A 15,800-nucleotide genomic window follows, 5' to 3' on the forward strand; every position below is an offset into this window, starting at 1 on the left:
CTGAGCATCTGATTTACCAGTGCTTTAAAATGTAGCCAACACTAAGGAAAAGCAGGAGCATGTCAGGAGCCACTGGAGGAGCTACCCCAGTGTTCCCCTACAGGTCTGCCTTTGGCTCTCTGACAGTGGGTTGGGTTGGGTGGGCATTGGGACTAATCTAGAATGTTTATTACGTAAATAATCCTTGCTAAGCACCTTACCAGGTTTATGTATCTTATCCCATTTCTCCCTTGCCCTCCTTTCTTCCTCACTCCTGGTTTTTTTCTCCTTTTTTTTTTTTTATTCTCATCTGCCTCTCATATTTTCCTTGCTGTTTCCAGCTCCACCATAATCTGTTATTCCGTGTTTGTGCACCACCAGGCACAGGCGGTTTTGTTGTGGTTGAGGTTTAGAGGTGCCAATGTGAGTGTGCAGATCAGATTTCCTAAGTCTGGGCAGCGGGGAATTGAAAACTGACTTCTGTTGTGGCGAGGCTTCTTGGGTTTGGTTGTTGTTTCCATCCTGTTTATTTGTAATCTTTTTACAGGGTGAATTAAAAGTCTGACGAGGAGTGTGTGTAGGATCCATCAGAAATGCTGAGCACTGCCTGTCCTACGTGGCCTGGGAGGCTTAGGATGGATGGATTTACAGGGTGGTTTATGGGAGATGATGGAAAATCCCATTTTGTATTTCCAGGTCACTGATGCAGACTCACTCTGCAGCTTAACAAACCCACGTTATCTTTTTACGTGTCCAGATCTATCCCACAGAGCCTTGCTACCTTCCCACTGATACCCAGAGGACAGCTGGGAAGTTGTGTTGTTCAAAGGAAGTCCTCATGGTGGCAATTGTTCTGATATTTGTGTTTAATAATAACAGTGAAATTAATTTCCTGGAGTGGTACAAGTGTAATGTAGCATCGTAATTCCATGTTCTGTTTTTACCTTGTTCTGGAAGGGCTGATAAGCAAATGCAACCCTCTGGCTTTTGTGTTCCAGGTTTTCTCCAGAAAACACAGACCTCCTCACAGCCCTGGGCTTATTGTACCTGCAGGTACTGAAGGCTGTTAGCTATTGCATGAACTTAATTATTTTCAAAAGAACAATGTTGGTTTTTTTATAGAGTTAATTTCTGTCCACCTCCCCGTGACTTGCACATGTTTCTCTAAAGACTGAGTTTAACAGGACAGAGCTTGATTTTCTGTGTCTTCTTGTTGCTGCTAAAAGCAAGTTGATTCTCTGGACCACAGCCAGAGCAGGAATTGTGTTTGGCAACGACCCTAATTCTGTTATAAATCCTCCAAATATAACAAAACATGACTAGTCATTACCTTGTTCCTGGAGCAGGAGTCTTGCAAGTTATCCTACAAAAGCAGCCATGAAATTGTGAGTGTTAATGCACCACAGAGGAAAATCAGAATCGATTTGAATAACAAAGAAGTGCTTATCCCTTGGTCTGGGAAATGGATGGGAAGGGCCAGCAGATTGTTCCAGAAGTAAACTTCCCAGAGAATGAACAAGCAAAGGACAGGCAGCAGTGCCTGAAAGGAGGAGGAGGAGGCCACAGGGCTGATCCAAGAGCTGGAGCCCCTCTGCTCTGGAGCCAGGCTGGGGGAGCTGAGGGTGTTCAGCTGGAGAAGAGAAGGCTCCAGGAGACCTGAGAGCCCCTTCCAGGGCCTAAAGGGGCTCCAAGAGAGCTGGAGAGGGACTTGGGACAAGGGCCTGGAAGGACAGGCCAAGGGGGAATGGCTTCCCACTGCCAGAGGGCAGGGATAGATGGGATATTGGGAAGGAATTGTTGGGTGTGAGGGTGGGGAGGCCCTGTCCCAGGTTGGCCAGAGAAGCTGTGGCTGCCCCATCCCTGGGAGTGTTGAAGGCCAGGTTGGATGGGGCTTGGAGCAACCTGGGCTAGTGGAAGGTGTCCCTGCCCATGGCAGGGGTGGAACTAGATGGGCTTTCAGTGAAATCAGTTGAAAACACAGAATCACAGGATGGTTTGGTTTGAAGGGACCTTACAGCTCATCTGGCTCCAATCCATAGGATTTCAGTGACTCTAACCTGTCATGTGTTCATGTAGGGCCACAGTCAGGCCCACCAACACTTGCAGTCCAAGGGAAGACAAAGAAAGTCTTTCTCACCTGAACAGAAGAGCCCTGAGCAGTGAGGAAGTTGTGGTGAGAGAATCCAGGATGTGCAGAGTAACAATTCAGAGCCTCTTTTCTGGGATAAAGGAGCAGAGAACTGTCAACCCAGAGCTCACTCTTGTGTGGAAAAGTCAGAGCACAAACTATTTGGAAGCCTTTGCTTGGGTCAGAAAAGTGAATCCAGCCCAGCTAAATAAATTTTTAGAATCTGTTCTGTGAATTATCAGATGGGAACATGTGTGTGCCATGGGAGCACTGTAAAATTCACTTTCTTGAATAAGTAACCGAACCAGCAATTCTCCTGCTCACAAAGCATGTGTTCTCCTTCTCAGCCACCCTCATTCCTGAATTTCTGATGTGTATTTACTTCTTTTCCCAGACTGGAGATTACCAGAAGGCTTTTGAACACCTTGGAAATGCACTTACCTATGACCCAGGCAACTACAAGGTGAGGAGTGGGAATGATGATGGGACACCTCTTAAGGCTAATTCCAGTATCAGAGCTCTGCCATCTCTATCCAGGGCTCAGAGAGCCTGGAAAGGGTCATGTCCAGAAAGCTTTTTCTGAAATACATTTCTGTGATGTTTCCCTGGGCGGGGAGTTTGGGGATGTGTGGAGATAGGGAAAGGGGAGGAGGCAGAATATGGGATTGACCCCTTTGGTTTTTAATCTAAAGTTACACCAAATCCAGGTGGAATTTACTTAGGAAGGAAAGTCTTCTAGACATTGTTTCAAAAATCCCAAGAGCTGTGCTGGGTCCCTGTGACTCCTCAGGACAGAGCACAGATCCAAGTGATACTGCAGTATGTTATTCTCTGCAGATAACCCTGCCTGTGCTTCCAGCTGCTGTATATATTCCCTTGGCTCTGGCCTGGAAAGCTGAGCTTGGCATCTAGGTTTCCTTCCTGATTGTGGCACTGCTTCCCTTTTTAGGGGTGTTACTTCATTTCTCTCCTTTTTTTCCCTGTTGACAGTGCAGAGTATTGCAATGTGTGGTTGACAAACATGAGTTATTGTGAAAACACCTTTACACTTACAAATTTTACTTGTCACTGTGAAATCCTATAAGGGACTTAACTGGTGTGGTTTAAATATAGTGTGTTGCACTCAGTTCCTTTTTTGTCCCCATGCATATTCCCACTAATTTGCAGTATCAGCCAGTCAGTGTGAACTAGGAGAGCTTTGCTGCTTATGTCTTGCTTGAGTATGTTTTACTCCCCACTTATCTTGTACCAGAACTATTTCTATCAGTGCTTGGTGGTAAAAAGAGTCTATAGATTCTTTCCATAGAACCATAGACTCAGAGACTCAGACTCCAAGAAATACTTCTGTCACCCCAAAAAATACCCTAAACACTCATCATGTTGCAATATTTATAGAATCATAGAATCCCAGACTAGTTTGGGTGAAGGGGACATTAAGGATCAGTGAGTTCCACCCCCTGCCATGGGCAGGGGCACCTTCCACTAGCCCAGGTTGCTCCAAGCCCCATCCAGCCTGGCCTTGAACACTTCCACGGATGTGTTCCAACTTTCCTGGGCAAACTATCTCATTTCTGAGACAGTTGTGGTCAAAGCAGTGCAGGAAGAAGCAGACTCAGGTTCCTTCTTCACCCTGTGTTCTGCTGTCTGGTGGCAGATCCGAGTCCTCATCTTCTCCCCACTGTTGGTCGGGGCAGCCCTTGGAAGAAAACCCCGAAAAAGTTCAGTGGTTGCTCTCGAGGTGGTTTTAGTTTAATCATTTTGCCCTCTTGCTGTTCTGCTCTGTCTGGTCCCTCGGTGTCCCCCAGGCCACCCTGGCTGCTGGCAGCATGATGCAGGCCCACGGGGACTTCGACGTTGCCCTCTCCAAGTACAAGGTGGTGACCGGCGCCGTTCCCGAGAGCCCCCCGCTCTGGAACAACATCGGGATGTGCTTCTTCGGGAAGAAGAAATATGTGGCAGTAAGGATCATGTTTCCATTTTTTCCCATCTGTATGAAGCTTCATGCAAGCACAAGGCTCCTGTGGTGCAGAGGCAGGAGGTCTGTTCTGGCTGGGCTGTCACAGCACATTTATCCCTGTTTTTGCAGGCTATCAGCTGCCTGAAGAGGGCAAACTACCTGGCTCCCTTTGACTGGAAGATCCTGTACAACCTGGGGCTGGTGCACCTCACCATGCAGCAATATGCCTCAGCCTTCCACTTCCTGAGTGCTGCCATCAGCTTCCAGCCAAAGATGGGAGAGCTCTACATGCTCCTGGCAGGTATGTGGTGGTCCAGCTCCAGCAGGGATCCAGCTGAGGGGATGCAGCATTACAGACACAGAAGGTGTGGGCTGAAGTAAAGAAATGGTGCATGAAGGCTTTACTAAGAAGCTCTTCCCCAGGCTGTTCTCTCTGGGGTGAATAGAAGGTTGAATTGCAGTCAGATCAGATTAAACATTGAAAAAGACTTTAGGTGTGTGAGCTTGGGGTTGGGTTCCCTAAGGAGTGGGTCTGGATTTACAGCACTGGACATTTTTGGGATGAAATGAGACAAACATGTCCAAAGTGACATCGAGAGCAGATGTAGATTAGAGATTAGGAAGAAATTATTCACTCAGAGGGTGGTGGGGCCCTGGCACAGGTTGCCCAGAGAAGCTGTGGCTGCTCCATCCCTGCAAGTGTCCAAGGCCAGGCTGGACAGGGCTTGGAGCAAACTGGTCTAGTGGAAGGTGACCCTGCCCATGGCAGGGGATGGAATGAGATGGGCTTTAGGGTCTCTCCAGCCCAGGCCATTCCATGATTCTGTGATCAGCAGGGTTAATCCTGGCAGCAGTCCAGACAACCCTGCTGGCACATATTTTATGACTGAATGACATTCAGCATTGCCCTAAAAATGAACTCCTTGTGAAACATGAACTCCTGTGTGTGTGTTTTGCTTTGATGCAGTTGCTCTGACCAACCTGGAAGACATTGAGAATGCCAAGTGTTCCTATGAACAAGCTGTGGCCCTGGACAAGTAAGTGTTCACCAGAGCTGTCACTTGTTTGCTCCTGTGGCTTTGCCTTCCTGCACCTGATGCCCTTTGCCTCTTGCTCTGCTTTGACCCAGAATGGTTTGCAGTAGTGAGAGACACTTTTATTCCTGTGCAAGGGACAGTGTTAAACCCACTTTTTTTTTTTTTAATTCAACTCAGCTCTGAAAAATGAAAGGGGATTTTATTTCACACCAGCCCAAAGCTGGTTTTTGTTTTGCTGTTTGGTTAGTGAGTCAGTGGTGATGACTTTGGATTCCAGCCTTCCTTTCAGTGAATATTTATACACAGATTCAATAGAAGGAAACATATTTTGTAACCTAAAGTTTGAGCACTGTGCAGAGCAGTGAAATGCTTGGGTAAAGCCTGTTATGAATTGGGCAGAGGGAAGATTTTGGCTGGCAGAATCTGGGCAAGAAGTTTGTATAAAGCAAATAAAAAAGAGCAGGGGGTAGTTCTTGCTCCTTTTTGTTAATGATATCTGTGTTTGCAGTCTAGGTCTTGAAATCAGAGCATTTGGTTTCAGAAATGTGAAGCTGAACCTCACAGTATTTTGTCATTTCAGGCAGAAAATCAAAATTATTTCAGATTTATTAATAGTTTTGTCTCTGTCCCCAGTTCACTGTATTTGCATACTTAGAGCAGCCAGCACTCTGAGCCCAGAGTCTGTGCTGGGCACAGAGCAGTGCCAGGAGTGCTTTCCATCTGCTGGGGCCACACAAGGTGGTGAGAGATCAGAGATGAGGGAGAAATCCTTCCCTGTGAGGGTGGAGAGGCCCTGGCACAGGTTGGCCAGAGAAGCTGTAACTGCCCCATCCCTGGAAGTGTCCAAGGCCAGATTGGATAGGGCTTGGAGCAACCTGGTCTAGGAGAAGGTGTCCCTGCCTGTGGCAGGGCGTGGAATGAGATGGTCTTTAAGGTCCTTCCAATCCAAACCATTCCAGGATCCTATTCCCAGTCAGCTTTCCATGCCCAGCAAGGCAGGACAGGACCTTAAAGATTGCTCAGACTCCTTAGTCAAGGCTTGTGTGCTTTGCTCAAAAAGGGAAAGAATAGAAATTTGGCTCTCCAGCTTTGCCCAAGTATTTGGCACTCCTGGGATGCTCCAGCTCCGTGGTCTGACCAGGAAAATAAACCCTCATCAAAGCAAGAATGAATTCCAACTACTGGGGCCTGCTGCAAGGAATACCCAGGCTGTGTGAGGCTGGTTCAGCTGACACCCTGTGTGTTTTAACCAGTTATTGTGCAGCTGGATCTGTGTCCCCACAGGCTTCCTTTGCTGGCATGTCCGGAGCTGTTTGGCTGGGATGCAGAGTGTGGTGTTGGTCTCCATTGCCAGGAATGCCTTTATAGTGGCCTGGGTGCCATGCTGGGGGCTGGAATGAAAAACATCTTGGAAAAGCCTTTGGCAAAGGTGTTCTCAGTCCTGGTTCTGCTCACAACTGCCCTGTCTGGCATTATTTAGCTGTTGATTTTTCTCTGACTGTCATGTTGCTTCTCTGCTCTCAGAAGTGGCAAAATACCCCCTCAAGGTTCAATTAATTTTAAAACTGGCTGTTTCCAGGACTGTCTGATCTCTTCAATGTTATGGCAAGGACAGGGAGGAGGGTTTATTCTGTGGTGGGGTCAGCCTTCCAGTTTCCCAGTTAAAGAAGCAGCCATGGCTATAAATGCAATCAGATTTGCCTGACAGTGTTCCCTGCAGCGCTGTCACCTCGCCCGGGGTGGAGAGTCAGAGCCTGCAGGTGACACTTTCTTTACTGCCCAGTACCAGCAGGATCCTTCCCCTCCTGCATTGTCCCTCTTCCTTGGCCCCCAGTCCATGGATGGCTCCAGTTATCCCAGCCACACTCCAGGAGAGGGCACCAGTCCCTCGCTCACATTGACTGTCAGAGCACGGAGCATCCCTGCCTGACCCTCGTGCAGGGATGCTCCCGCGGGCTCCTGCAGGGAACCGGGGGCAGGCAGAGTCCTCCACCCACCCTAGCTGGGCCAGATGGGAAGGTGCTGTTGGGGGTGAATGTATCCTAGTGAAGAAAATGGATGCTGTGGAAAATGAGGGTACAGGGAGCAGTTCTGCCTTGTGAAATCTTCATTAGGGAAGGGAGGCAGGAGTGTGCAGGGACCCGTGTGATGTGGTGTGTCTCCTGTCAGGTCCTTTATAATAGGAATCTCCTACTGCTTGTCTGTAATAGTACCTACAATGCCTGTGTTTTACTGGGGGAAGGAGAGAGAAGAGGTGAGGAATTGAAATGTAGAGAGCCATGCTCTGGAATTGAAATGTAAATTCAATGTAAACAGCATGTTCTGCAGCGGGTTAGGTTGTAAAATAAAACCAATAAAGCAGGAGTCTGTTCCACTGTTTGTCTGTGCCAAGCTGTTCTCCTACAGACTGGGAGTGCTGGGAAGGTCTGAGGAAAATTGGGGAAAGATCAGCTTTCACAGTGTGATGAAAACCCCTGTCACTGCTCTACCTGTCCCAGGATCCAGGGGCTGGGAGAGCCGGAAACGCTCCTGGGATGGTCCCCAAGGGCACAGAACTGGCTGTTCAGAGGGTGAGGCACCTGAGGGAGGGATTTATGTCATCACTGACATGGGGAGACTTTGCTGAGCTGAGACACTGTGTCTGTCACCAAACATGAGGGACTCGACTGTGTTCCCAGAGGACTCTGGCTCTGCAGCCCCTCCTCTGCCAGTGCCAGACACTGAGGTGTCCCCAGCTCTGCTCCTGGGGCACACCTGACTCTTATTCCAGCCAGGACAAGTGTTCCCATGGGGAATGTGTGTGTCTGCTGCAGGTGCAACCCCCTGATCAACCTGAACTACGCTGTGCTGCTCTACAACCAGGGTGACAAGGAGGGGGCCCTGAGCCAGTACCAGGAGATGGAGAGGAGGGTCAGCGCGGCCAAGGAGAGCAGCGCTCCCGACTTCGACCCCGAGGTACGTCCTTCCCGGGGGCAGGGGCTGGGGAACCACGCCAGGGCTGGCAGCACATCAGGAGATTTGACTTTGAGTCCAGTTGTTAGGAAGAAATTCTGCTCATGAGGTGTTCTGAGCGGAGCAGGCGCCTGCTGAGAGCTGCTCGCTTTGCTGCTGCTCTTTGAAGCTCAGTTCTTCAATCAATACCCAGCAAGACAAGATTCCCTCTTAATTAAGGGAATGAATTAACAGAGATGTTTCCCCCGAGCACCGAGGCCAGAGCCAGCTCTGCACAGCTCTCATTTTTCAGGGGTTTTTGTGGAGATGTTGGCTTTATTGTTTTCTGAATGGTTTTTGCTCACAGTGCTCTTCTCTTTGTGCTTCTTGAACAGATGGTGGAGGTGGCCCAGAAGATGGGAGCTGCCCTGCAGGTTGGGGAGAGCCTGGTCTGGACTAAGCCTTCTAAAGAGTCTAAATCCAAGCAGAGAGCTGCTGTGTCAGGGAAATCCTCCAGCTCTCAGCAGCCTCTGGGCTCCAACCAGGCCCTGGGTCAGGCCATGTCCTCTGCTGCAGGGTATGGGAAAACCATGCAGCTTCCCTCAGGTGAGTCTCCTCTGCTGCTCTGTCCAGCAGAGCTGTGGGAGTGCAGTTAGAGCACGTGTGCAGGAAGGGACTGACTTGCCTGCACAGCAGTAAGGTTGCTGTTTGGTGATAACTTTCCCAGATTTCTGGGTTAAGGAAGATGCTCTCTGTGGTGCATTACACTCTCCTGCTTCTGCAGGGATGTGGGAAGCCAGGAAAATTTCCCTTCCTGTCTGAGCCACAATGGCAAGACTCCATTAGCATGGGATTGAGATCTGGCTCTGGAAAGGAGGTGGTTTCAGCAACCAGACCTCCTGCTTTCTTTTGGAAGAGCCCAGGAGCTGATATGCACAGACAGGCTGTCGGAGAGGAGGGAAAGGATGGACAGTTTTCCAAAGCACTTTATCACTTCTTCTACAACAATAACTGAGCTGTATTGCTCCCAAGCTGCCCAGCCAGGCCCTGCCTTGCAGATGTTGCTGGGTTAAGTGTGGGCCACAGGACTGAGGGTTGCTCAGGAGATGTGTGAGCCTTACTCCAATGGCTGCACGTGCTGGGGCTGCGTAGGAGCATCTCCTGAGCCTCCATTCCCCGCCTGACCTCTCCGCCCTCAGCTTCCCAGGAGGAATGTGCTAGAGATGCTGCTCATCCTGGTGATTTTCTGTCACTCTTGGTCTCATTGCCTGGAGACTGAACCAGGAGAGAGGTTGTGTAATCCAGGACTCTTTCTTTGGCATCCCTAAGGACCTGTTCCATTTCTCACGCATGGATTTAACTTACCATGCAGGGAAGACTTAGCCAGAAAATCTGAAAAGTAAAACACTCCAGGAGTTTAGAGTTTACCTGAAGGGCTTTATTGTCCTTATCAGAAAAGGGAGCTGGTTCATAATACTGGTTGTCAGCCTAAATTTAAGTGTAGAAACCACTTGTGTCCTGTTTTGATTTAATTCTGTATGTAGCTACTTTAACTGCCTGGAAGCTCTCCTCAAATTTGCTAAAGCTGTGAACTGAAGACAATACTTTGGTTTGAGCATAAACCAGTTTCAGTGGAACTGAAAGTGGCACTTCCTGTGAGGGTGGGGAGGCCCTGGCACGGGTTGCCCAGAGAAGCTGTGGCTGCCCCATCCCTGCAAGTGTCCAAGGCCAAGATGGATGGGGCCTGGAGCAACCTGGGCTAGTGGAAGGTGTCCCTGCCCATGGCAGGGGGAAAATGAGATGAGCTTTAAGGTCTCTCCAACCCAAACCAGTCTGGGATTCTGTGATTTTGGGAACTGTTTTCCCTTCCAAAGCATAAATTAATTCCTAAGTTTGTACTGACTTCTAACAGCTGAGTGAGATCCTATACCTGAGCTTCCTTTCAGCAGGACTTTGGGCTGTCAGATCTCTGGCTGGATAACTCCTTATAAAATAAACTAATGCTGGGCAGAAGGAATCGGAGAGTAGTTAATAGCTGTGATTGTTCTGCATCTCTGTGCTGATGGGAAGGGCAGAAAGAATAAGACACAACATGTGTAGCTGTAGAGTAACTCCAGCTGTGTCCTCTCCTCAGGTGCTGGAACACCAGCTCTGCCAGCAAAGCGTCCCTCCCTGCCTCTGGAACCAGAACAGGACTCGGAAACGAGCCCCGAGGAGAGCTCGGCACCCGCAGGGGACACGGAGCAGGGGAAGGAGGAGCACAGGAGCCAGCAGGCAGGGGAGTAGGACGGGCTCTGGGCACCTCCAGAGCTGCCTGGACTTGGGAGAGGGACCTGCTCCTCCCTGCCCTGCTGGGCTTCACCCCACTGTCAGTTAGTCTGGATGCAGCTGCTTTGTCAGTGGTTTTTAGCACGTGGGCTCTGTCCCAAGTCGTTGCAGTGATCAGAAGAGGTTGGTGTGTAGCTACTCTTAGTGTGGTCACTGCAAGAGGCTGGAGGATGGGGATCCAGCTCTCCACAGGTTGGGTGTGAGCCCTCTAGAAAGCCCTCTAGCAAAGCAGCAGTAGTGACTTGGCTGAACTGGTGAGCAGCTGATTTTCCACGAAGAACCAGCAAACTGAACCTTCAGGGCTCTTTGTTTGCTGCTTGAGCTCCCCAGCTGTTTGAAAATGTATTTCCTGCTTTTAGTTCTGCTCTGTTGGATTATATCCCTCCATAATGAACAGTCCAGGAGAGGAAGGTTAGTAATGGAAACTTCTCTGAGGCAACAGTGTAAAAGCAGCACCAGCAGGGCTCTGGGTCCGTCCCCATCCTTCAGCTGTGCTTTGTGTTTGCTGCTGTGACCCAGAATGACATTAATGCATCTTTAGAGCCCAGCCAGGAACTGAAGTGCTCTCCTGCTCCCTGGAGAACACCAGAGCAAGAACCCTCACTCTCCCCTCTGTTTTGATGGCCCAAACTGCTGATCTTAAATGTGGCTGTTTCTCCCCCCAGCTGTTCTCTCTGCTGGGTTTTTCTGTCAGTACAGCTCCAGGGCAGCATTCCTGTAAGGATTCCCTCCTGTAAGGGTTCCATCCTGCCAGGAGTTGAAGAAAACAGGATTTTTTGTGGAGCGCTGGCAAATTGAAACAAACCAGACCAGGAGCAGGTAAATCAGGTACAGTGCAGACATTTTTATTCACATTAAACTTCTTACACTGGGAGTTCCTGCAGTGTAACAGAGTGCCTGGGAGGAAGAGGTGAGGATTGCAGAGCAGGGGTGGGCAGGGGCTGGGAATTCTTTACCTCAGCCCCAAAACTTGAGTTCAAGACAGATTTTTGTCCTAGGATGCTTTGATAGGGTAAATGTCACACAGGGAGCACATACAGCATTTGAAGGTACCTGTGAAGGGATTTATTTTAAATATGTATTTTGGTGAAGAGGTTACACAGATGATGAACCAATTCTCCTTCTGTGAAAAAGCAGTAGCACCTTCCTACTTCCTGGGAAGCATTTTTAAATATGTAATTCCAGTTGGATAATAAACAGAACTGCAATTCCTCGTCCTGCCCCCTCTTCTCCCCTGGCTCTGGTGATGATGGCATTTGCACACAGTAAATTCCTAGGATCTTTCTGGAGAGCTTTTTTGTGCTAATGATAATGAGGCTGGACTGTTCATTCGGCTGGAATTAAGCAAGGGACTCTTCAGCAGGACTGCACTGAGGCATTTAGGGATTCTGGAAATCACACCTTATGCTCCAAAACCTGTTTCTGGCATCAGCCATAATTCTAATCTTCTCTTTTCCCCCCATAATGGAAATTTTAAGATGGAAAACAATAATGAGCCTAATTTCTAGGGAAGGAGAAACCATCTGCTTTAGGACTTTTCTTGCCCTTTTTAGGAAAACATCTTTGATGAGCCCGGGTAAATCACAGAGCTCATAGGGTTCTCTGCAGCTTGGCTTCTGCACAGAAAACAAACTAGAAGACACTCAAACATAAATGCCTGGGCAGCAAGACCTTGTTTCAGCCAAGAGTAATAATTTATTCATCCAGCAACGTATGTTCAACCCAAAAAATCTGGTTTTGAGGTCCCTGAGACAACTGGATGCTGATTTATGGCACAGGCAGGATTAGTGGATACCTGCCATGCTCCTGTAGATGTTTGCTCAGTTGTGCCTGAGCCAGGTGGACACAGGGGTCTTTTAAGATGTTAAAAATTTAGATTTCCCAGTCGGGAAGTGGGTTGCAGTTGGCAAAACCTCCTCTACAGAGACAGACAGGGAGCAGTGCTCAGTGAAGTAAACCTTGACTAAAATAATAAGCTCCACACATAAATGTGCTCGAAAGGAGCACGTGTTGCAACAAGTGCTTCATCTGCCAAGACTTTTCTGTAAGATAAAGTCCAGTTCTGCTACAAGGAAAGCTTTACCACTCTCTCAAACCAAACTGCTCCAAAAAAATCCGTGTTATTAATGGAAGATCCAGGTGAGCTCTGAACCCAGTTTCGCCCAGGCTGCAGCGAGGAGCAGCTTTCCTGAGAAATTCACGGGGGGAGGTTTTCTGGGTATTTTTTTTTTCATTTTTCTGGGTATTTTTTTTTTCATTGCCCCCACTTACATTTCACAATTCCTGCCAGGATTTGTGTTCCTCAGCTGCCATGAGATCTGCTCAGCAGAGGCTGATCCCAGGCTGTTTGGGAACAGACGCCTTCCCGAGCTCCCGGCACAGACGGGACTGGCCACGTGTGCCATTCCAACCTGCACGTTCCCTTTGCTGAGGGAACATCCTCCCACCAGTCTGGATCAGAAACTCCCTGAGAATTCAGCTTGGATCCACCTGAGAGATTACACAAGGAACTGCTCCATCTGTTACGGAGGAGAATTTCATCTGCTCTCTCTGGGCAGACAGGACCAGCATTCCTGGCTCTGAGATCCAAGTTTCACTGCAGACTTTAATCAGACCCAGTATTTTTCTGTTTTTCCTCCTGTTTTCTCTAAAAGTTGGTGAGTTTCCTTAGCCCAGGAATAGCAAGGCAGCACGTTCTGTGACAGGAGCTGCTCTGAACATGTGAGGCAGCACCCAAATATTAGCACAGAGACTCTTTAGCTGGTCACTCACAACCCTCAGCTTTCCTGAGCTTATCTCCCTAACTTACCTAAGCTGCAAGTGCCAAAAAGAGCCCAAACCAACTTTTGGGGTAACTGGAAATCGAGTTCTGTTGTACCATTCTCACAAAACTGTCCCACTATTCAACTCTTTTCTCAGGATGGGGCTGGAAAGGTCACCTGTGGCACATAATTCCTGATAACTCAGCATATCCTTACAGACTAAATAGTAAAAAAAAAAGCTAAGCACAAGTGCTGAGGGTTTTCCATTGGGTTTTGGAGTGGATCTAGTGCTCTGCTGCTGTCCAAGCTTTGGATTCCAGTGGCTGAGTGGAGCTGAGCTCTAAGGCAACATCTAACATGGGTCAGAGCAGCTACTGAGGTCTTTGCTAAAGGCTCAGGAAGAACTTTTCAGCACCAGTTCTGTAAAAAGGAATTTGGGAGGGAAGAGCAAACATAACTGGCTCTCACATATCCCAACAGGAGATAACCAGGAAACACAGAAGTAAAAATAGAAAATCAAGTCATTCCTTAGCAACACTGTGAAACTCTCCTGGAGAGGAGAAAAAACTGTAAAGAGCCTTTAAACTGGGAAGAGGCAGATTTGGGATTGGTTTTTCCATGGTGAGCACCAAGGGCACAGTGAAGGAACGTGTCCTTTGGGACTCTGCCAGCCTCCTGTGATTCACACCTCTCAAATAATCCACCACCTGACCTTCAGTAAGGGACAGGCACAGAAAAGATGGGAACAATGCTCATTCTGGATCCTGGATAAGACAAAACAACCCAAACCAAGGTGGCTGCACTGGCTGCAGGGACACAGATGGAAATGCCCAAGTGCACAGGTTTTGTCATGGGGAGATGTCCCAATGCTGAGCTCAGCTGCTGCACCTCCAGCAAAATGTGTGTGAGTAAACATTTCCAGTGGAAACCCTTCTTTGGGAGCGTGAGGTTGGCTGAGGTTTGAGGCCTCCAGCACTGTGGATTTCCAGGTATGAGTAACACAGGAGAACAAACACAATTTGTAGAGACAGAGAGGATCAGGGGGAGCAGAGTCACTTGAAGCCTGGGTTTGAAGCTTTGGTATTTTTGCAGCTTTTAGAGCAGCTTTTCTGTGCTGTCACTACTGAGGCTGTGCAGGGGTGTGAGACTACACAGGCAGGGGAAGGATTGCAGGAGCTCTGCCACCCTGCCTGTCATTCCCTTGGGAAGGCAGAGGGAAGTTAAGCACATCATGTTCACAGCGTGTAAAACATGCTGGGCCCCTCCATCCAATTCACATTTATTATCATATAGATTGTTTCAGAACTGAGTCCTGGATCCCACCAGCACAGCTGCTTAAGGATTATCCTTGGGAAGTGCATTTGGTGGCAGGGGAGCTCTGTGTGCCTGATAAAGCACATCTGGATGGAGCAGCAGCCTGGCCACCATGAGCTGCTGCACTTGAGATGTGACTCCCAGTGCCAGGTATTCCCAGGGCACCCACGGGAGAAATGTAACCTGGGGAGAAAGAACAGGAACAGCAGGAAGGAGGAGTGAACAGGAGTTGATAATTGGAGTTTAGCTTTAAGGCCCAGGTGATTTCTAAGCAATAAATTCCTTTTTTATAATTGTTTACACCAATTATTTATTCAAACTCGCTTAAAAAAGAGATACTTTAGGCCTGTCACATTCCTGTTCAATACAAGCACAACTTTGCCCTTGGGCAAGGTCTGTAAGTGCAGTCCCATGGTTTTAAGTGGCCATAGGGAATGCCAGTCCAATGAGCCTCACATCCCTGGAAGTGTTTTTGGAAGAGAGAAGTGAAATACAGCAGCAGGGCCATTGCTGGTGACAGCCTGTGTGTGTTTAGTTTTGTTTTGTTTCCAACTTGAGAATCCACAGCTTGGCCCAGTGTCAGGAAAGTGGGACCTAGGAAGGCTCAGTTCTCCACCTGGCAGATCCATGGCCTTTAAAAATGACCTTGTTAATGGCTTTGGACCTCTCAGACAGCTGAGAGGTTTTTTTAATTAATTTTTAATTTAGGAAGACTAAACCAGAACTGAGAGTCCTGTGCTACAGTTTATCAATAATAATAATAATAAAAAAAAATAATCTGGATAGAAATACTTCCAGTCTTAAGAAGGTCCTGCACCAAGATAAAATGCTGAGAGTCAAGGGAAGCTCAGGATGGGATGAGCTGCAGGAAAACACAGCAGTGACTGTATTTCTGCTCTGTACAACACAGAAGACTTTGCTCAGAGGGAAAGCTGAATACACACTGACAGCCAGCATTGTGTGCTGAGTCAGTGCAAGTACAACAGCTGCCAATTTTTATCCTTGCAGAGCATTCAGGATGGATTTTCCAACAGGAGAACATCCCTGACAGCAGCATGACAGTGTTACTGAGACAGATCACTCCACCCTGAGTGACAGACTCTCCTCCCCTCCATGCAGACACAAAGACTGACCTAAAACGACCTCCTACAAACTCTGGTGAGGCACAGGCTTGCCCAGACAGGCTGATGGCATTTAATCCAGTTCTGAAAAATGGCTGTGAGAGCTATGCAGATACACCTGAAGTTCCTGAAGTGGCCAGAGACAAACCATGCTGGAAAGACACAAACCCCAGGCTGGCGCTCTGCAGTTTGTGGTGTGTGACTGTGAACAGGTAAAAAAACCAGAAGTATTTAACAAGGACA

General features: G+C 48.3%; 1 protein-coding gene across 1 annotated transcript in view; it reads left to right on the forward strand.

The window, feature by feature from the left end:
- BBS4 (Bardet-Biedl syndrome 4) overlaps nucleotides 1-11,574 on the forward strand; it is a 35,252-nt gene extending 23,678 nt beyond the window's left edge. Inside the window, exons 9-16 of the mRNA XM_029958812.1 lie at nucleotides 978-1,032; nucleotides 2,502-2,570; nucleotides 3,913-4,065; nucleotides 4,194-4,365; nucleotides 5,032-5,101; nucleotides 7,915-8,056; nucleotides 8,428-8,638; nucleotides 10,167-11,574. Of these exons, the coding sequence (XP_029814672.1) occupies nucleotides 978-1,032; nucleotides 2,502-2,570; nucleotides 3,913-4,065; nucleotides 4,194-4,365; nucleotides 5,032-5,101; nucleotides 7,915-8,056; nucleotides 8,428-8,638; nucleotides 10,167-10,318 (1,024 nt within the window). The 3' untranslated portion in view covers nucleotides 10,319-11,574. The remainder of the gene's footprint in view (nucleotides 1-977; nucleotides 1,033-2,501; nucleotides 2,571-3,912; nucleotides 4,066-4,193; nucleotides 4,366-5,031; nucleotides 5,102-7,914; nucleotides 8,057-8,427; nucleotides 8,639-10,166) is intronic.
- Nucleotides 11,575-15,800: the final 4,226 nt, after the last annotated feature.

This window comes from Manacus vitellinus, unplaced genomic scaffold (genome assembly GCF_001715985.3).
Source record: "Manacus vitellinus isolate BGI_N305 unplaced genomic scaffold, ASM171598v3 scaffold_16_pilon, whole genome shotgun sequence".
In the NCBI taxonomy this organism is placed as follows: domain Eukaryota; kingdom Metazoa; phylum Chordata; class Aves; order Passeriformes; family Pipridae; genus Manacus; species Manacus vitellinus.